This window comes from Acipenser ruthenus, chromosome 22, assembly GCF_902713425.1.
Source record: "Acipenser ruthenus chromosome 22, fAciRut3.2 maternal haplotype, whole genome shotgun sequence".
Lineage (NCBI taxonomy): Eukaryota > Metazoa > Chordata > Actinopteri > Acipenseriformes > Acipenseridae > Acipenser > Acipenser ruthenus.
The window spans coordinates 11,098,439-11,121,562 of record NC_081210.1 but is presented as its reverse complement, the minus strand read 5'-3'; the positions used below and the strand labels follow the sequence as shown (position 1 = coordinate 11,121,562).

Genomic DNA, 23,124 nt, shown 5'->3' with positions numbered 1-23,124 from the left:
ATAGCATGTAGTTTATACCGAGTAATAAGTAGCAATCAGTTTATACCAATTGCAACGATGAGTAAAAATCTTGACAAAAAAGGGAATCATTTCAAAAAGTGTGCCCGATAATTTCAGCAGTGCACCTACCTGCATACTCCTGTGGCAGCATTGGCCTGTTTATAACCTTCTGAAACGCAGCAATCCAGGCAACTTGATCCTGCTCAGTCTCGCAGGCAAACAGGAACTTCCTGTCTGGGGTGACGATGGTGATTCCATGCTGCCAGTGGTAGCCCTGGGTACTTGGTGGAAGACCTGGCTTTACAACATAACTGTTTTTTTCACTTCCAATAAACACTTCGCCACGGGCATAGGCATCCTACAACACAAATTACAATTACCAACCAGCTGACCTGCAGTTTGTAATTTACTATAGATTAGTACATTGGTATTATGCAAAACTGTGCCAAATAGAACTATTTTTTTAAATGAATTTAATATTTTAAAAAATACAATTCTGTTGTACTAAATCAAAAATGAGACGCAATCAATTAACAGCTAATAACTTCCCCCTTCCCTCCAGAGTAAGTTCATAAAATATTTTATTAAACCCTTAGGTTGAAACTGGCATCCCACCTGTCATATGCAGGGTCACAGGGTCACAGTTGCCCAAAAGACAGTCAATAGTCAATGCCACCCCACAATAAACAAACACGTGGACCAGCAACAGCATCACAGATTTCTCTGGATGAATAATTGAGTAAGAGTTTAAAAAAACAGATAATGACTGCAGAGAAAAACGGTTCAGTGACAATAAAGCACTCAGCCTGCAGTAATGGGCACTGCTCTGCTTTGGGATGGCGTTACCTTGAAAGGCTCGATATAACATTAAAATGATTGATTGATTGATTGATTGATTGAAGCAAGCTTCTGCAAGGTCAATGAAGTCATGAAACAGTGGCTGGCATAAGCAATTCTATATCCATACGGATTATGAAACACCATTATTAGTTAGCATAATCTTTTTTTTGAGGGTGAATTTTGCGGCTTAGCTCTATATCGTAGCAAGGTGCAAGGCAACTGCAAAATATCTTACCAGAGGATCTTTAAAATACATCAGTCTCCTGTCATCCATGGTGAACCATCTCTTCTTAAAACCTTCTGTATGCTGCAAAAGATGAACTATTATTAGTTCATCTGGACTGCATTAATACAGGCATACTATTATGAGCACACATTCTAAGAAAATGGCAGCCCAGTCACATTTTTCTTACGGTCTTTAATGACAATAATGTAAATATGACCTAGTATATTGTGTTTAACATATGTATAAGATATATTGTTTAAAAAATTATAAAATCATTTCTTCCTAAAGCCATTATTCTGTAACTAATCTATTCCACTGCTCGCTATCTAGAAAATGTCTCATTACCTCAGCTGATCATTTTACTATGAAAAATAAATGAACAGTAAATATTGTGCAGGTTTGGTGTGTTGGTTCTTAAAAGCAGAAATAAAAAAGGAATTCATTTCATATTATTGCTAGTACTGCTTTACAGAATAATCTTGTGAGAATTGATTTTAAAATAAGAAATGATATTAGAGTACCATGTTTTTCATGGTTATTACACAAGTGCAATCCACTTATAACGGACTCAAAGGGGTAATGAAAATCAGTACGAAGTGGTAGTAAACACAATTTGAAATGCTGTATGTAACTGCAAACATAAGTACCTTAAATATAAACAATACAAGAAAGCTTAGCTGCCAAAGAATGAGAGTTTATTATTTAAATAAAACAGGCCTGTGGGCCGTACAATGAAATAAGTAGTACCATTTTACAAATTTATATTTTAGTTAAATGTAATTAAAATTGTATACATACGTTTAAACTGTACAACGGCTGGGCCAACAAAAACATAGACGAATAAACAGCAACTGCTTTTCCTGCTTGATGTAGCAAATGCCACCATGACTGTCCTGTACTGTCCCGGACTGTCCCGTACTGTCCCGTACTGTCCCGGACGTAACTTATTTACGTAACATATCTACTTGTGGAACAGGAAAAATGGACGTATTAAATGGTACTGTACGTATTAAACACAAAAGACCTGCCTGTGGAACAGGCAAACTTTCATGTTGTTTGTCAGGGACACACCTCCTCAATACGTTGTAAACGGAACCCCATTCTAACAGGATCCATTATAAGTGGAGTGCACCTGTATTAGTGTTTGTTGTTATTCTAGTATAAGAAAACAAAAGATGTTGTCACATAATATATGGGGTACAAGAAGTTGCCCTGCCAAGACTTTGAAAAAAACATACATGCATTATATAGTGTAGCACACACATAGTACACACCAAGGTATACACAACCAAAATGGAACTATTAACAAACCTTTGGACCTGTCTTCTCCATGTAACCTTCTTTAAGGTAATTCCTGGTAAGTTTTGGAACCAACTAGAAAAAGAAGGATCACACATAGACTTTAGAAGGTACTCTCTTCAAAGAAAATTATGGAAATTGTTCAGATTCCACGCCTTACTCTCAGGAAATCTTTCACACCTGCACTTCCCTGGTCATTTCACCTCAGCAGTGTCTTCAAGGTCAAATCATGTTACTGGCTGAAAGCATGTCAGTCAATATGGGAAGCAGCTGGTTTGGTTGGTAGTGACAGGAAAGAAGCTGTGGGGACAATTTCACTGTCCAGGTGAAATGACTAAGGACGTGACTATATGAAAGCATGGCCTGCAAATGGATCTTACCACAGAGTACCAGGTATCATGTTTGAAATTAAAAGCACATGTTCACTATAATATCTGAAACCTAGTGAATGAAAGGGCAGGTAAGATTTTGATGTTATTTTGTAAGCTACAAACTTTCATTTTGGATAAAAGTTTAAATCTTAGTTGTTGCAGTACAATACAGGTTTGTGATAATACTCTGTATACAATGCTAAAAAGTGAAATTAGGAATGTAAATGATCAAAGTACTTACATCTGCATCGCTGGCTCCTGGAAATGCTACTTGTAGGTAGTGAAACCTTGCTGCTCTGATAGCGTTGAACCAGTCAACTATTTCCTATTAAACAAGAAACATATAAACTACAATGCACAATGCACCTGCTAGATAAATGATGTAATTACTGGAACCTAGTTAGCTGTGACCACTGTAATTGAAAAAGGCTGACACAAACCAAGATAGTTACGAATCAACATGTATCAAACTAAAACTGAAGCATTTACTCACATATCACAAGAATGTTATGTTATAAAACATTATCAGAACAAATATAAGTCTATCATGCTTCGTCCCTTTTAAGAATATAATTTTTTTAAATATTTTTATGTTGCTTGTGTTTTAGGCTTCCTACAGAACCTTAGGCACACTCTAACAGAATGCTCTAAACCTGCCCAGCTTCCAGAGATCAGCCCATTTGTCCTTCTCTATACCTTTAGCGCACAGTATTCTAGGTGTGGTCTAACTAGAGCCTTATATAGTCCTAGCAGAACTCCTGTAGACTTGTATTCCACACGTTTGGCAATTATAATCATCTGTTTGCTCAAAGGGTAAAAAACTAAATCAGTGGTTATAAAAAATAGTGCATTAGCACACTCTGCTGGCATTTCAAAGGTATTGCAGTATTACTGGATTGTGAATGATTTTAAAAGCTGGAAAAAGGAAATCGACACAGTTTGCAGATTTCATAAATTGCAGAATACATACAAACAGTATACTGGTGCTTAATATATCACGGTAACATTTAATGTGTATTGGGCGCTATGTAGCATTCATAACGCTTCCATAAAGGCCCCACAACCAAAGCTTTGAAAACTATGAGATATGTCAAAGAGGAGCCTGTTTATTTTAAAACAAGTCATTTGGAAGGGAGCTGAACTGTAAATTAGAAAATTAACAACTCAGAATGCCAATTTAAGGTCACCTACATAAAATAGTTCTTACTGGTTTTGTAAGATTAGAAATTCATTTGTTTTACAAATGATGGGTTAAATATATATTGTTCTTATTTACAGGGCATAAAGGAATGAGTTATATAAAACTGTGAAAACTGAATCTATTTCAGTCCAGAACTAAGAAGTCTTGATTCAAGTCTTTACAATCTTAAGAGAAGTTGACACAGTGGTGAGGGTATGGAATGGGTTACTAAGCCATGTTGTTGATGCTGAAACATTGTGATCCTTTAAGACCTGGCTTGACAAAACTTTGGGTTCAGTAAGCTACTGGGAACTGGCCAAGCACTGATGGGCTCAATAGGCTTGTCCTGTTCGTACATTTTCTTATGTTCCTCAGCTCCTGATGGTGTGTGCCTTATTAGTCTTTATTATTACCGTTTCTAAATCTACTTTATATGCTCAAAACCAAACATCCTGAAATATATTTATGTAATACATAAGCAGAGAAAATCTAGCGTGTGGTTACCAATGTGCTAATACACCAGATGCCCAGCAGATGATGCCATCTGCTTACTAAATCAACTAAATAGCTACACCTTTTACTCTTAGTTTGATGAGCGCTCTACTGAAGTTAAAGGTTAATATTCTTCATCCATTTCCTTACGGAGTGGTGGCCTGTACTGTATCTGGTTTGCACTGTCCTTGAATAGCCTCATATATCTTTCCTTAAAGCTTGTTTTCAGTGGCTGAACATAAAAAGCCCAACATAAGACATGAAAGTCAAACTACAGTACATATGCGTTTAACTGTGGGCAGACTATTGTAACACTTTGAAATACATTTTATTCAAGACAGAACATGATTATTATTAACAGGTGTAGAGTGTCATTTATTGGCGCTTCCATCAAAGGAACCTGTTGTGAAACCATGTGTTAGGTTATATACAGTACTGGGTGTGGACTAAAAATTGGAAACATGGATTGGCCCTCTCATGGAAGACAGGCAGTATTTAGATCAGTTCAATAGAGCCCTGTAAATCCCTGCTGCATAGCCCTGCAACTCACTGCTGCATGCCAACTTTCAGTTACAATGGACAAGACAGCAGAAGTGCCCAAGTTCCCAAGACTGCATTATGACAAGCTGGATTCCTCAATTCAATCCGGGTTCCGTTCTGTAACTAACTCTCTCCTCTCTGTAACTAATGCCCTCCTCTCTGTAACTAACCCTCTCCTCTCTGTAACTAACTCTCTCCTTTCTGTAACTAACCCTCTCCTCTCTGTAACTAACTCTCTCCTCTCTGTAACTAACTCTCTCCTCTCTGTAACTAACTCTCTCCTCTCTGTAACTAACTCTCTCCTCTCTGTAACTAATGCCCTCCTCGACCTGCTCAAAGTACAGAGGGTGCACTGGTTAGAGTTGTAAATGACGTATTAGTAAATGCAGGCTCGGGGTATATTTCATTTCTGGTTTTATTAGACCTAAGTGCAGCATACTGTTGATCATACCATTTTAATGGATCGCCTTAAAACTGGATAGGGTTGTCTAGAACTGTACTAAACTGGTTTAAATAATATCTTACTGATAGACAGAATTTTGTTTCCTTGGGAGATTTAGCATCAGGATTATCTAATTACCTGTGGCGTTTCCCAGGGTTCCATTCTTGGTCCCATATTATTTTCTTTATACATGTTACCGCTGGGGGAGATATTTCGTAAACATAGTGTACATTTTCACAGGCATGATGATGACACACAGCTTTATATTTCTGTGAAACCTGAAGTGGACCAACACTGTGAGGTATTTCATTTTAAAAACATGCTTTCAAGGCTTTCCAACAAAAAAAACAAATAAATTGTAGCTAACAAAATAATTTCATACATCTCACCAAATGTTCACCTGTACTAGCTAAATATGTCTCAATTGTGCAGTTTTGAAAGAAACACATTATAGCACACGTGGAAATGAATTTTAAAACGTGATATCTGGTACAACTTTAAAACAGGCGCTCAGTTTCTATGCCTTATTTTGGGGTTATCAGTTTGAACTTATACTTCCTGGGTCATGTCAGCAGTGTATTCTGGGTCATGTTATTGGCTGAAAGCATGTCAGTCAATAGGGGAAGCCAATGGCTGAATTATGACATGAAAGAAGCCTTTGAAGGGGTGGAGACAATTTCACCCTCCAGGTGAAAGACTAAGCAAGTACAATACTGAAGCAACTGAGAGCAGGGCTTGCAAACAGAGGTTTTTGTTAAGCCTAAAGTAGGACCAGATATCATGTTTTAAAATAGAAATACAAGTTTAATCTAACATGTGTCATTTGAGACCTATGTAATGAATGGAAGTGCACAACCTGTAATTATTTCGTTAGCTACAATCATGTCGTCCACCTAAGCTGAAATGAGGTGCTGCAACCTGGCCTTACCTTCCCATCTTCATGATGCACAAATATATTCCTTGTGCTGTTATCCTTCAGGTAAGTGATCTGCAGTCCGTTAGGATTCCCTATTTTTGACGGCTGGAACGTGGCGTTCAGACTTTCTATCTTCATGATGGCTTTGGGTTCTCTCGCCTACATGTCGAATAGGGGAGGCAAAGCAAAGCCGACTTGAGCTGGGTGACTACATCAGGGAAGAGTTGTGATAGATTGAGGGGGTGAACCTGGAGTGTTCATCATGAAGCTACACTGGAATGTTCATCATGAAGCTCACTGGAGTGTTCATCCTGAAGCTCACTGGAGTGTTCATCATGAAGCTACACTGGAATGTTCATCACGAAGCTACACTGGAGTGTTCATCATGAAGCTACACTGGAGTGTTCATCATGAAGCTCACTGGGGTGTTCATCATGAAGCTACACCTCTAGTGTTCATCATGAAGCTACACTGGAGTGTTCATCATGAAGCTACACTGGAGTGTTCATCATGAAGCTCACTGGAGTGTTCATCATGAAGCTCACTGGAGTGTTCATCATGAAGCTACACTGGAGTGTTCATCATGAAGCTACACTGGAGTGTTCATCATGAAGCACACTGGAGTGTTTATCATGAAGCTACACTGGAGTGTTCATCATGAAGCTCACTGGAGTGTTTATCATGAAGCTACACTGGAGTGTTCATCATGAAGCTCACTGGAGTGTTTATCATGAAGCTACACTGGAGTGTTCATCATGAAGCTTATTGTGACGGCCTATAGTTAGGGCTGTTCTAGGGCATTTCATGGCCTAAAATCAGATATTTCAAGATACCGCACGATTAAACATAATATTTATTAAAGCAGAAAAATGTATTAAAAGTACTATATATTGATGTTCAATTCAAATTTGCCATTTTGTCATTATTCTGATACAGAAAAATGCCAAACCCTATTATAGTGAACACCCTGATATAACAAACATTTCTCCAGGTCCCAGGGGGGTTCGTTATAGTGAAGTTAGCCTGTATTTCCGAACTTTGATGCTTTCAAGTCAGTTCCAGAGGCAGATGGCGCCACCATAATCAAACATCCTCTTGTGTTACTGAATGTTCGTATCATTTTCATTGCAATTGTCAGCTTGCTGTGACCCCAATCAGTGTGTCTAAAAGGTATCATTGTAGTGCTGTACCGTACTGTACTTACATCATGCTTGTTAAAGTACTTCAGGGCCCCCTCTCGTTCGGATAGAATGAACTTCCTGCTTAAGAACTGCCCGTTGTCCCGGCCTCGTTTCCATAGTAACCCTTCTCTGTAGCCTGCAATTGAAAAACAACATGACCGCACCATTACTGTAAACAATATACAAGAAATAATAGCAGATCCCTCTAGACATTGGAAAAGGAATCCATTGCTATAAGCCAGGGCCAGGGTGGCCAAAGTTAGCCTTTGCACAACTGGTTGAACCAATTAAACCTCCATCCAGATCTAAAGCAGTTAATTCTATACATTTTACGTGTCAAACCCGGAATGGAATGACCTCCAGGACCGTGACTAGACGGACCTGCTATAGGCTAATAAAGGGAATTTGACCCACAGTATTAGTCACAATTCAATAAGTAAAAAACATTCATATCTTCCCCCAAACTGCTGATTATCCCTATTGGTCTAAAATAATTTGTAGCCAGAGAACCATGACAACCCTATGAAAAATGTGTGCAGTAATAGCCAGTGACTAAGTGCCTTAGTCCCTGGATTTGGGTCAATCAGCAAATAATCAAATCCGTTTTCAGCTGATGAACCAAATTATTGGTCCGCAAACATGGTGGTTAAAAGCTTTTATTAATGCTGCGTTCTCACACACACACACTGTATCACCATACAGTGTAGATATACATACCAAGCGACTTAATGCTAGCATTCCCCATAAATGAAAAGTGAGAACTACAGCATCTTTATATTGAGCCATACAGTATATTTCACAATACTGTTCGATTAAAACAATATTCTATATATACAAAATACAGTAGACTGTTATTAGTGATACAGCCATCTGAAATTTCTTTGTATCAGATGTGAATGCCGTCACGTTAAAATAAGCTTACTGTTCAACTATTCTTCAACTATATATTTAAAAATATAGTACAGGACGCTGTGTAAGACAAGATGATTTTCACTGAAGTCACAGCGGAGGACGATTTCAGCTTCTATTGTACAGCACGCTATACCATATTCTACACACACACCCACACACACACACACTGAGCCATACACATACACACACACACACTGAGACATACACACACATACTGAGACATACAGACACACACACACACTGAGACATACACACACACACTGAGACATACACATACACACACACACACTGAGACATACACACACATACTGAGACATACACACACAGATACTCACACTGAGACATACACACACACACACTCACACTGACACACACATACATAAACTCACATAAATCAATTGCTAAGTATACATAAATAAAAAAAATAATTTGTGATATTAATACATTGTGGTCTAGTATATGAGAGATCCTCCAGCCCCACCCCCTTGTTTATGCCCTTGTACTTTCACACAGCTAATTTAGGGTGCATCCATTAGAAATGAACACTCAACAGTACAGATTTGAGAAATACTAAAAGAAACTGAAAGAAAGTTCTACTGTGCTGCTATTGGCTAACATGTCAGAATCCCACCTATTTTGAGTCTAGTTTTTTGTAGCCTCAAAATGGGCTGTGATTCTGTAGTTATTCCACGCACTTCTATAACCTTCAATCACCCTTTTTCAAGTTTTACTGTATTTCTATTGGCTAACATGATATAAGTATAACCCATTTTGAGGCTTGCCTCCACCACTCATAATTACTTCATCTTGATGTGTCTGTTCCTAGGCTCTGTATGGGTCACATGTGCACTGCAGCATGCTAGTTGTTACATATTTTATTCAGTGACGGCAAAAACGTTGTAGATTTTTTACTTCATACACTATTTCCCTTGCTTGCATTTATCACGATGGAAAAGGGGATTGAAATAAATCCTTGCTGACGTGATGCTGTTATCGACCATTTGGCTGGAAAGACAGACAGGCAGAGTTGTTCTACAAATGACATCACTCAGGATTCATCAATATCAAGCGAGTAAACTAATTACAAAAAATATATATATTCAGCTGCTTGCCTTATTCTCTATTCACAACTTTTAAGACAGGCGTATTTGCAGCGATGATCTAGACCACTACCAAATCATTATACATAGCAACTCTATAAGGCGCCGCTGCTGCGTGTATGGAGCAGGGTATATGCCAAAGCACTGGAGGGTACCTATAGCGGTTGTACTGCTTCAGTAAAATTTGTACTGAATACCTAGTGTACAAGACAGTGTAAGATAAGTGCTATGAATATGTTTGAAACATACTAAATATACTCCAACAGTAATAATTTTGAAAACTGAGCACCGTCCGCCCCTCCCCCCTCCAGCTCGTGTTATGCAGAGCCAAACCTTTAATTTCTTCATTCGCCACCTCGGCAGCAAAGCATTGTATAACATAAGCTGTACTGAAAGAAATGTCTCGAAACCCCGCTGCTGTTTGGGATATTTTTCTTTTGTTAAATGCCCAAATGACCAAAAAAAAAAGTTGCATGCAAACTGTGCAAGCGTCTGTTGATGTATCATGGAGACACGCTCCGGAGTCACTTGACAAGCGTAAGTTTATATTACTATTAGTATTATTATTAAGATTTTTAGTAGTAGTAAAATGTGACTGTGACTGATAACCTGCTTGGAATAGTGATTTAAATAAAGCTTTGTTTTGCCTAAGTCAGCTGCAGTTGGTGCTGCTGCAGTGCAAGCTTACTGTATATGTCAAAAATAAACAACATGCATTTTTATTTAAATTATAAAAACATGATTACTGTTCTATACAATGTATTTTTAAACTACATGTGAATGTTTTATTCCATTTATATGGATTATCTGTAAAATAATTGGATTTTCAATCAAATATAAACAAATGTGTTCCGAACCTTCAAAGGTCAAAATGTACCCTTCGCTGCAGGCCTAGTTGTAATTCATGAACATATGTACGTGTTACAAAACTATACATTCACAAATACAGCACCAGACATTATCAAATACATCATATATTAATATAAAGTTGGCCTAGTCAACAATTTTTACCTTGACTAGTAGTCGCTCTACCCTTAACTTCTATTGTTATTATTATTGTCAATCACCGCCATGAGTTCAGTATCAACAATGCAATTCAGGAAATTAAAGAGCTGTACAGCATATTAGGCAATTCATTAGAGCACCCTTTTAAAATGAGTGCCCTACTGTGCACTTGGCAGAGAAAGACCACTTCTGTAAGAATGAATAATTCACTCAGGATTACCTCACCGATCAATATCCTCCTAGATGGGAAATCAATTCTGAAATCAATCCTGTTTCCTGCACTCCCCAAACACTCCCACTGCACATCTTAATAACCTAAAGACGTGGCAGGAGAACTATTTCATTGTATTATTCTTTGTTCAAGCATTTCTCTAACCCAATAGAGTCATATTTTGGTACAGAGAAAAACTAGAAATGCTAAACATAAGGGAACCATCCCTCTAATTGAATGGGGCTGCTGTCTAAGGCTTGTATGCACTCTAGAGTGGTAGAAGAACAATATACTATACTGGCAGGTGCCAGCCTCAATTCATTTATTATTGGAGCTATCTCCAGAAGAGACTGAGAATGAATGAATGTTTCTTGACAGCAACAAACTCTTTACAGCAGACCTGAACTGGAACTGAACCCAGGCTCCCAGAGGACAGGCTAGTAAAGGATCCGCTGCACCACCTCGCCCTCCACTGTGCTGTTTGTTCTGCAGGATTATATAGAAAGAGGGCCCTGTATGCGCATTGCCTTTGACAACATGATGGCTGGCAGCCAAGCCCATAATACATTCATAAAAAACCTGCAAGGTCTTTGAATGTGAATGCAAGGAGTGGCCGGTTTGGCTGGGGATGTGCTGTAGAGTTTTCATTTGCGCTACAGTTGTTAGAGGACACGGGCATGTAAAAGTAGCACTGCCAGTAACAAATGAATAATACTTAAAGAAGCTCAAATGTCATTCCAGTGTCCTTTACTGTGGTGTCTGAAATCATTCTGAGTGGTTCTGGGTTCTCTTGCTCCCGCATTAGGTTATTATCACTTTTTATCTAAATCTGCCTTTATCTGGCTTTGAGCTTGTCTGGGGAATCCTAACAGCCAGGACTGAACAGCCTTCCTCATTCTATTCAAATCAACTAGCCCCGTATATACAGAGCGAGTAGGTGCAGCTGACTTCAAACGTTACTTGGTCATATGATTTCAATGGAATGAAGAAAGCTGTCAGTAGTAATAATTAAATATTAGAGCAACCAGAACCCGATTCACTCAGAATAATTGCAAACACCATGAAACGGTAAGAGAACTATAATGACATTTGAAGCTGCTCTTTACCTAGACTTGCTACAGACTGCATAATTATGCCACATGCCCTAAAAAAATCTTTTTAAGCTGTTGACAGATTAATGTATCACCTCCGTAAAGAACATGGTGACTTATATACCGATAAAAAAAAAAAAACAAGAACAAGAACTGGTTCCATGGTATATGATTTATGATGTTTAGTTCTCCAGGCTTAAATGAGCTAATTAAAGTGCCATCCCATGCTCCATTAGTGAAACAGTGATCTCATGTTAACATGTTGCTGTAGAGAAGAAAACAGGACTATCAATTACTTCATAGCTTTATGAATATTAAACACCCATTCCCAGACAGTCAGTCTTCAGATATGGAGGGAGCCCATTTCCTGCCCATATAAGCAACACTTCCTGTCACTATCCAGGAATACAGTCGTGTTAATAGGAGCTTTATCAGCTCTTATTAGTAAGATACATTCCCCACTACGGCTGTACATACGAAATTACAACTGGGTCACTTTATGTAAAGAAGTGTAAAAGATAACGTCAGAGTATGTGCCATATTTGAATAAACATCATGCGCCTGATTTTTTAAAGGGGTTTCATTTTCAGTGGAAACTGCAAAATCCGCTGAATTTTTTCACCTGCTACTCAGTTAAATAATATCCTCCTATTTTCTGAAGTGATCCTCTGTTTCACCCGCCGGCAGACCGCATTTCAGGCATCATTTTCTTGGGTTCTTAGGCGCTTTAAATGAATAAATAATGAGCATTTAATGGTGTAATCCACCAAAAAAATGGTTCCAGTGTCACGTCAATTTATGCTCCCTATCAAATGTTCCTACTTTGCGTACTGTGCATGCCCAGTCTGTTTTCACCCAGCACTGCGCATGCCCAGATTTTGTTTTCTTAAGCCCGAGGACGCTCATTAAAAACTGCTACCTATTTGTTTGGATGAGAAAGTACGTGTTTTGTAAAGTTACATTTTACGCCACATGTAATAATTAGTTTTATATTAAATACACAGCTGGTGTTAACAAACAAATTTATTTATAGAAAACCAAAAGATAAAAAAGGTAACTTTAAGTACACCTTTGTTTTGCAAATGTAATATTATTATTATTATTATTATTATTATTATTATTATTATTATTATTATTATTAGAGATATTTCCTGGTGTGAATTTCGATCATGTCATTGATATTAGTTTAAAAATAAGTAATGTTTAGCTTCTGTTTTTTTTGTTTTTTTATTAATTTCATTTTTCAGTGCTTATTTTTAGCTATTTTCAAGTTTTATGTAAATCGTTTTTTTCGGGGCTTTTGCTTTTCTGTATGAAATTACTGTTTTTGGTTACTTTGGGCATTTTTTTCTGTCAAAATATGTACTGTATGAACTATGCATCAGCTTCAGAGTCACTTACAACAACGTCTCACCCAAAAGACAGAAAGAGGTTAAGTGACTTGCTCAGGGACACACAGTGAGTCAGCGATTGAGCCGGGATTTGAACTGTAAGAAAGGAGAAGCCATGCAGACTTCCCTATGCTGGTTCTCTAGAAACGCAGTCTGGGAGGAATATCATGACACAGCAATCTTCCTTACTGTTCTATAAATGGGACCAGTATTACACGCAAAGGCAGATTCAGCTCATCGAAGAATGCTGGGGGAGATACTGCTGACAGACAGTACTGCAGAATTAGGGAGGCAGAAGTGGGCAGGGGGCTTTTAAACAGGGGGTCTATGATTTGCTGACACTCATCTGTGTTGAAGGCATCGGCTGAAAGTTTCATTAGCCAGATATTCCATCTGTAGCTTTTAAATGAACCTAATAACACAATAAACAGCAACTGTGATTTTATTCGTTAGGATTAAATAATTAATATAGTTTGTATTATTTTGTATTTTTTAAAAAGCCGCTATGCTAAATATAATCCTTGGTTTACTTCCTAAAAGTATTAGCAGAATTTATGATTAAGTGTTTACAGTATATGGACAATCCAATTTCGTCACGGCTTCATTTGACTGCATTTTTTCAGTTTGGTTCATTTGGTTCATGTAACCAAACCTCCCTGGCCTTAACTCTAGCCTTTTCTTATAGAATTGTGTACTTGCATATGTTGTGCAAACAGATGTACACATAAGTACATTGTAACTATGCATAATAACCTTGTAATTATGTTTAAGTACACATGTACTTACTAAGGAACTACTATGTAAATACACAGTAATTTGAGACTTACTGTTACCCCAAAGTGCCCTATTAGCCGAACCACGGTATAATGAAATGTAGGCTGATATCCCTTTAGTGGATTTCCATGGCCTCAGTGACATCTCTCTGAAAAGCCAAACCATTCTTTTGGCTACTATCATATCTGATCTAATAAAACCACAGACTGGACAGTAAATTAGGAAGAATAAACATAGTGATATGAGTATTACTGAATAAACTTTCGAAAGGCTGGTTCAAACTAAAGGGACATTCACTAACCGGAAGAGAGAAGGTACACAAGAAATTTGAAGATCTGGCAACTCTCAAAACAGTTCAAAGCACACCAAAAAAAAAAAAGTCAAGGTTGCCCCAATTGTTTCTACAAACTTGGCTTGTGTTTTTTATGCAATTTTGATCCGCTTCATTGTGCCTGAAAAACACAAGCCATGTTAGTAGAAACAATTGGGGCAGCCTTGGCCCCCATCGGTTTTACAGTTGTGCCTATTTGCTTTGTGCTGGGCAAGGCTGCCCCAGTGGTTTCTTGAAACTTGGCTTGTGTTTTTGATTTCTCCACTTTAAATGTCTGGGCACTTTTGATAACTTGGCGTTTTTTCACATTTCAAATGTGTTTTTGTTTCAGATATCACTTTAGTTAGGGTTCAAATCCTGACTTACATATACAGTGGTTTGCAAAAGTATTCACCCCCTGCAAAGTTTTCACATTTTGTTGAATTACAAATAATGTATGCAGTTTTTAATACAAACTTTTTTGTATTCAAAGCTGTAGTGGTTAAACTGAACACTGTTCTATGAGGAGGAGGTTAAATGTCAGTAAAACTTGCAAAGAAAATGTACAAAATGAAATTTAATGTTAACCTATATGTGAGGTTCAGGGGGCGGAGCTAGGCACCAACAACCTATCATCTGCTGTCATCAATTAAATCTACCTTATTTAAACATTAGTCACCTCTACCTAGCTGTCTTGTGTTTTTTGTTTCCTCCTCCTCCCTCCTCCTCCTCCTCCTCCTCTAGCATCTTAACCGCCTTTGCATCGGTCTCCTCTGGGGGGTTAGTGATTCCACTTTCTCCAACCCTTTGTTAAGCTCCGCTTCATTTACCTCATAGAGGAGGGTTCTCCATGAGTCAGAGGGGACCCTCGGCCAAACCCTTCCATCTGCATGTATGTTTCTTTTGGGATTCTTCTTTCAGGTCTGATGCCTCTATGTGAGGGTCCCCAAGCGGTGGCATCCCTCGTATTTGTCGGGTCTCCTCAAAGACGGTGGCCCCTCTCCTGTTTGTCGGGTCTCCTCAGCGAAGGAACCCCCCTTCTATTATGTTTGGGCTTTGAAGAGGCGGAACACCACGCATTATATGTTTTAACAAATACTAACTTTATGTTTTCTTTCCGGTTTGCGAGCCTCTTCGTATGTCGGGTAACCTCAGAGACGGTGCCCCTCTTGGTATGTCGGGTCACCTCAAAGACGGTGGCCCCCCTCCTGTTTGTCGGGTCTCCTCAGCGACGGAACCCCCCTACTGTATATGTTGGGTCAGGAAGAGCCGGAACCTCTTTTGCGTTAACAATACTAATTCATGTTTTTCTTTTCGGTTCGCGAGCCTCTTCGTATGTCGGGTAACCTCAGAGACGGTGGCCCCCCTCCTGTTTATCGTGTCTATCGATGAAGTAAATGTTGGGCCTTGAAGAGGCGGAACCCCTCTCTCCATGTGTATATGTTTACTAACTCTGTCAATTAACACTATCAGGTGGCATAGCTCCGCCCCGTGAACTGGTTGCATAAGTATTCAACCCCTTAAGTCAGTACTTGGTAGAAGCACCTTTTGCAGCAATTACTGTTATGAGTCTTTTTGGATAGGTCTCTACTAGCTTTGCACAGTAGGATGGTGAAATTTGTGCCCATTCTTCACGGGAAAATTGCTCCAGTTCTGATAAGTTTGTTGGGGATCGTCGATGGACTGCAATCTTCAAGTCTCACCATAAATTTTCGATTGGATTCAAGTCAGGACTTTGACTGGGCCACTCAAGAACATTAATTCTCTTCTTGTTCAACCACTCCAGTGTGGTTTTGGCTTTGTGTTTTGGATCATTGTCCTGCTGAAATGTGAATTTCCTCCCCAGTTTCAGTCTTGGCTGACTCAAACAGGTTTTCCTCAAGGATTCGCCTGTACTTTGCAGGGGGATGAAAACTTTGCAGGGGGGTGAATACTTCTGCAAACCACTGTATGTATATAAAGAGAGAAGTAAGTTACAGTAACTGAATACTTTGCATCACACACGTATTTTACAGACCAAAAATAAATAAATAAAGTGGTGTGTGAATACATTACCATACGATCTGGCAAATAAAATGACCAGATAGAAAATGTTGATTCATGTAGTTAACCTCCCCTTTAATCAAACTGCTGCTGCGCCTTCCTTTTGCCAGACAGCACTTACAAGGTCCACTTTTTCCCTGGTCTACTAATTCCCTACGACAACGGGACTCCAGTAGCCCAGAAGTAAGTCATTTTAGGGTAAGTTGATCTCAAACAGTATAGATAGGGTTTGTGTAGTGTATTAGGTTCTTTCGGGTCAGTAAGCATTCTTGGTTATCTAAAGCAATTTAGTATGCTCTCCGGTAATGCTGCGCTTTAAAATCATGGTATATACATTAATTGAAACCGAAATCTAAGATAATGAAATGCTGCACCTCATAATAAAAGCCCTGGTGCGTGAAGTCAGATGTACTTAGAATCTTTTTATTTTAATTATTTATTATTGTTTTGCCATGTGTCATGCATAAAAATTTGATGGGCTCAGTTTTGGCAAGTATGTTTGGACTGAATTATGTTTTCTTTATTTAATTTCATGAAGAAAAAAAATATTATTAAATCACTAATTGATTGTGTTCATTGTTTAATAAAAGCAAAATCCTAAAAGTTATATTCTATTTGTGTGTGTTTTGTGGGATGGTGAGGGGGCAAGTAGAGTTTTAAGGACAAGTAGATTTTTCTAGCATTTCGTCCCTTGGACAAGAATTATTTTATTTTTTTTTTTTTCAAAAATTGCACACACCTGAAGCATATCTTGATAATGACAAACTTCAGTTTTTTTACAGAACCCAAACAGTGATCTTACATACAGTTTTATTTTGCGGGTTGTACAATGGCTTTCATGGGTCTGCATGTTTTAATGTCCATTTGTGGGTCTGACCCGCGAAATGCAGGTCACTTGGGTAGTCTGAGCATATAAGCACTCACTTTAAAGAAAGTGAAAGGAACCTTCAGAAATTGACATTATGATACCAGTGGCTCCAAAGGACACGGCACAGCTAAGAAATGTCAAATTTACCAACAGACTGATGACAGCCCGAGGCCTGTTAAAATCCTCAGTCCCCACATGAACATTTAAAAACCAGGAGAAAAAAAAAAAAAAGAATAAAATGGAAACACAGAAGGACTGCATTTATTCCTGTGACACAAAGCCCTGTCAAAATTCCTTTGCATTGTGGAGGCTGTCCGGTACGTGAGCTATGTTCAGTAAGAATCAGATCTGATTCTTGTGCTGACTTGAACTTTAGCCTCACAGCCCACTTTGCCTTAATCCATAGGCTGATGTTGTAAGGAGCACCGCTGCTTTATGGAGCCTATTTAAATGACGTAAGCGGCAATCTACAACTTGGTTTCCATCTAAATGAGTTTAAGTGAAGTTGTGCTTCTACTAAATTGTTGTATAAACTGTCACTATTTCAGTCTGTAGCCTACACCCCTGAATGCTGTTCCTTGTTCTTTACACTGTTGTAAATTCAGAAGATTTTTATTGCATGCATATTTTTCATCTGAGGATCTTAAGAACACGGCATGGAGAGTACAGAGACAGTGGGGCTCCAGAATGTAAGGTAGCAATAGGCCCGGTTTCCATAGTAACTACTCCATCCACTGTACAATAGGCCTTATAAATATTAGGACATCATCACTGCATAGTACATGTGGTATGTGAACCCAGCTGTTTAGCCATAATGACAGAATCATGAATAAATTATTTCTGTGGTAAAGCTATCTTACTGTACTATTTTTAACTTGATATGGGTCTAAATGATCAAAGTCCTCTTTACGAATGCACCCTTTTCTGCTTCAGACATTAGACCCTGGCGACTTTTTAAAAGCTCAAAACACCCCGATGACCTCAAAACTGCTCTCAAACATGTCTTCTCCTAAAGTACAGTTGATTCTTACTGATATATTCCTGCAAGGCACAGGGGGCAGGTTAATGGTAACACTCATGTATACCAGCTGTAGAGAGAAGACATGTTAAAAAGTCACTGTGATGTGTTGGCTGAAACAAAATGAAATACAAAGTGATTCTAAATAACAAGAAGAATATAATAGTAAAGATAATTGTGCTATAACAGGCCCATGTCAAGTTGTTCTTTAAGTAATATGGGTGTGAACTGCTGACCAAGCACACTGCCAGGGAGTGGTCTTAACCACTATGCAAAACAGCCAGGCTGCTATCAGGGAAAGACGGAACACTGAGAAAGTATCAATAAAACTGACCTCAAGCGGCCTGGTGCAAGCAGGAGTTTTCTTATCAAAATGTTGTTGACACTAAGAGATAAGGTATGTTGTTGACACTAAGAGATAAGGCAGCAACTAAGTTTTGCACGCAAAGGGGTGTAAAAACTGTACAAAACAGCAGCACTTGGAGATGCATTCGAGAAGCATAAAGATCCTCCAGCGCTGTGTCCGATGCTTCTTCCAGAAATTGATAACTGATATCATTGCTTAGTTTCTGTTAATAACTAGTGGCCTTGTTACTGTGTCTAATGATAATGATTCAGCATAAGTGTGACTAATTATTGGGATCAATAAAGGGAACCCGTTAAATTCTGCTTAAAATCCTTGTTGTGTGTGCTCCTTCACACAGAGAATTCCATAAATTAATAAGTCTCCTTACATCACTTCCCTTTACACATGACACGTAGCACACAGACATCACGCACATTCCTCACGCTTTAGGAAGTGTTAGCAGTCAGAAAATGGTACGGCTAAAAAGGGCGGGAAATCACCTTGTCACACTAAAAAGCAGCGCAGATTGACTTAAGACTAAGGAAGTCCAAATGCTGTACCATATGTTCACAAGACTTCAGCAGTGAAGATCCCGTTTGTGACGTTACCTCACGCAACTTTCTACTAAAACTAAAGACCGTACCAAGCAATTCTTTATTGCCAACTGAGATCGGCTGAAAGTAGCCCTGGCAGGCTTCTTTGACCAAATTGAAATAATAATACTACTACTACTAATAATAATAATAATAATAATAATAATAATAATAATAATAATAATAATAATAATAATAATAATAATAGAGCCCTTTGCAAAGCATGGAAAGTTTTTTTTTTTTTTATCCTTTACACTTTTACTACTTTCATGGTTGGTGATCAGATATCTGATTTTTAAGCTTAGCCTTTTCTGTCCTTTAGCAGTAAGATAAGATGCAATTCATGTTACACTAGCCAAAGCAGCATCTGTCATGGGTACCTAGTAAGAAACAAAATAAAACATCACGTTTGTACCCCAGAATGTATTCAATTAGCATAGCTGGGAATTTGTTCCAGTGGTCTACTGAATTATTGATGCAGGCTACCGACCCCAGCACCAGGTTTGAGCAACCATGTATAGAGTTGAAGTAAAATCTCTTAAAACTACCGGTAATTCATAGGGCAAGATTTGTTTCACAAGAACGAAAACACGAATAAGAAAAAAAACGCTGTGTAGCTTTCATTTCATTACACCTTCATCAATGCTAACAGTCACATAAATGCACTTGAAACACTGAATCTTATTTTTTTTTTTTTTAGTCGGCAATTAATTTTACACCGTTTTCTTCCAATTTGAATTGTCCAATTGTATTTAGGCTCAGCTCACCACTACCACACCTGCGCTGACTCGGGAGTGGCGAAAATGAACACACGCTGTCCTCCGAAGCGCGTGCTGTCGGCCGACCGCTTCTTTTCACTCTGCAGGCCCGCCATGCAGCCAGCCCAGAGCTACAGCGTCAGAGGACAACGCAGCTCTGGGCAGCTTAAAGGCAAGCCCGCAGACGCCCGGCCAGTCTACAGGGGTTGCTGGTGCACGGTGAGCAGAGGACACCCTGGCCGACCTAAACATATATATATATATATAGTGTTTTGTTGGAATGTTTATTTTGGCCACCGTGCCTGTTAATTTTCTCCTATGTTTTGTTTATTATTTTTGTAGTTAATTCAATTGCGCATTTTCATTTAAACATGCAGCTTTTTTCCTGGTTAATATAGCCAGACCATCGATTGTTTTCAAAGTGATTCTGAACGATGAAACCATGTTACAGTTACTTACATGCATATTGTTTTCAAAATGATTCTGAATGATGGAGCCATGTTACAAATATTTACATGCATGTCGTTTTCAAAGTGATTCTGAATGATTCTGCACAGTTATACAGTGTTCTGTAGTCTTTGTTACAGTGTTTTAAGCAACATAGTAGTATTTAAAAAATCAATATTAACGCTTTGCATTATAACGCATTTACTGTAAACAATGAAAACAATGCTTACAGGAGGCTTTGTGGTCCAGTGGTTAAGAAAGGAGCTTGTTGCCAGGAGGTTGCTGGGTTCAATCCCAGCTCAGCCACTGACATACAAGTAAGTCACTTCACCTCCTTGTGCTCTGTTCTTCAGATGAGATGTAAAACCGAGATCCTATTGTAAGTGACTCTGAAACAGTAGTTGTGATGCATAATTCACCCCCTAGTCTCTGTAAGTTGCTTTAGATAAAAGCATCTGCTAAATGAGTAACTAAAATTACAACAAATAAACACTGCATTGTTCAATGCAGATGAAACATGAGCCTGTCAGTTATACATATGAATTATTTTGCAGAAACAATACTAGGTTAATTGCATGTGGGTTTTTCTGCTGCTGGTTACTATGGTTACTTTTACTGTGGTTTCAGACATTGATGGCAGTTTTATTTTTGGATTCTGCAGCCATATTACATTAATAACAGCCGCTGCACTGTTTTTTATTTATTTTTTTTATCTGTTTTTAAATAACAGAAGGCTACACTCCCTGCGGTTCTCCTCTCCTGGTTTACTGAAAAAGCTTTTTGTAGAAAACTTGCAGTGGCTGGAGAAGTGAAGTGTGGGATGGGAAGACGTTCTGCTGTAGCTGGCACCTTCTACACACAAATGACAAAAATACTTACAGTTTAACCTGACTCAAATAGAACACTGGTGCCTCTCGCATGGTGCATTGAGAATTAATGTCACACTAATCACACCTGATTTTAAGGTAATGTTAGATTTCAGAGAGGCTGAGACGATCAGTAATACGCAATTTTACATTTTTACAGCTACAGTCTTACAATATATTTTCATAACACTATATTTATGACGAGACCTCTAGGCATTTGCACATATGGACAGACAATGACAGGACCCTTTATTAAAGGCATTACAAAGGTGTTTGAAGTCCAACTTTTGTTCCTTAGGATGACCATCAATAAAACTGTACAAAACATGCCAATTGGTATTATTTTATATGTGTACCACAGTAAGAAAAAAAGGGGAACTGGCATTACTTTAATAGACAGGAGCAAAGCGTCTTAATCAAGAGGTTGGCCTGGAATCCTAAGTGAATTACAGCAAGGCCTATTCATCCCTAGGAAGCCTGGAGGGGCCCCTGCAGATGTCAGCTTTGTGTTTCACTTCCTCTGCTGATAAAGAAACTGGCAATGATGTCACTATGGATTCAGGGACTTTCTATCTTTAAAGTCTAATCTTCACTTTCATGCTTCAGTCATCCACTGTCATTTTATCTAGATAGGGGATTTCAAAAGAGCTTTCGGGTTCACAGCTATATATTTTGTAACACTCGTAGTCATAGGATTCTCAGACAAACGTTGTTGATGTTTACTATAGCACTCGATCAAAAAAGATGAGGTAAAAGCTTCTAGTAGTTGATTTGATCAACCTAAACCCTGCTAGAATAAGTCAAAGCTGGATTTTAAAGGCATAAACACAATAAGAAATCACCCTGGATTGCATATGATTACCAAAGTCTTGCAGATAGGGCGCAAAAACATTAGAGGCAAGTACAACATGAACAGTAACAAAATAGACAAAGCCATGTATGAAAAGGACTTGGGGGTAGTAGTAGATGCATCTCTAAAGTCAACTAGACAGTGCGGAGAAGCTATACAAAAGGCAAATAGAATGTTAGGTTATATAGCCAAGACAGATGAATTCAAATCAAGAGAAGATATATTAAAATGATATAATGCACTGGGACCACAGCTAGAATACTTTGTACAGTTTTGGTCCCCATATCATAAAAAAGACATAGAGGCCTTGGAAAAAGTACAGAGGAAAGCAACATGATTAATTCCAGGATTGAAGGCTATGTCATATGAAGATAGACTGAAAGAGCCTAGAAAGAAGGAGAGCCAGAGGCAACTTAACCCCTTCCCTTGTGAGGCCCTGGTGACGCACTGTGCTACAGGCATTTTGTGATTTTCGGACTTGCCTGTTTTACATCAAAATCACTATATGTTCCTTTTTAGATACCCCTGGCAAACTATATATTGTTTTTTTTTGCCAGACTCTGAAGTTTCTATTGGTGCCAAGTTTACGTGTGGTTTACTTGGTCATGTGACCACAAAATTACATTATTGTAAACAAAACGCTACTTTTCATAAAATGTATTATACCTGCATCACATTTAGTCCCTAAAATGCTAATGTTTGGTGTAAGAATGTAGAAACTTTTAAGCTGCTGGATGTGCCTGTGCCTATGTGTACATCTTTTAAGCTGCTGGATGTGCCTGTGCCTATGTGTACATCTTTTAAGATGCTGGATGTGCCTGTGCCTATGTGTACATCTTTTAAGCTGCTGGATGTGCCTGTGCCTATGTGTACATCTTTTAAGCTGCTGGATGTGCCTGTGCCTATGTGTACATCTTTTAAGATGCTGGTTGTGCCTGTGCCTATGTGTACATCTTTTCGTTGGTTTTGGGGGGTTTACTTGCTCTAGACAGAGACCGGGCAACTTAAACTTTTCCACTTCGAAAAATGCAGCCCACGGCCCATAGCACTCACC

At 38.6% G+C, this 23,124-nt stretch overlaps 1 protein-coding gene across 2 annotated transcripts in view; it reads right to left on the bottom strand.

Annotated features, from left to right (window-relative positions):
• LOC117431596 (arf-GAP with dual PH domain-containing protein 1) overlaps window positions 1-23,124 on the bottom strand; it is an 81,443-nt gene that overhangs the window by 4,654 nt on the left and 53,665 nt on the right. For both annotated transcript variants that reach the window (XM_034052700.3, XM_058995976.1), the window contains 6 exons: window positions 7,511-7,623; window positions 6,319-6,465; window positions 2,978-3,061; window positions 2,378-2,440; window positions 1,076-1,147; window positions 130-358 (listed from right to left, as the gene is read on the bottom strand). In XM_034052700.3, coding sequence (XP_033908591.1) covers window positions 130-358; window positions 1,076-1,147; window positions 2,378-2,440; window positions 2,978-3,061; window positions 6,319-6,465; window positions 7,511-7,623 — 708 coding nt within the window. The remainder of the gene's footprint in view (window positions 1-129; window positions 359-1,075; window positions 1,148-2,377; window positions 2,441-2,977; window positions 3,062-6,318; window positions 6,466-7,510; window positions 7,624-23,124) is intronic.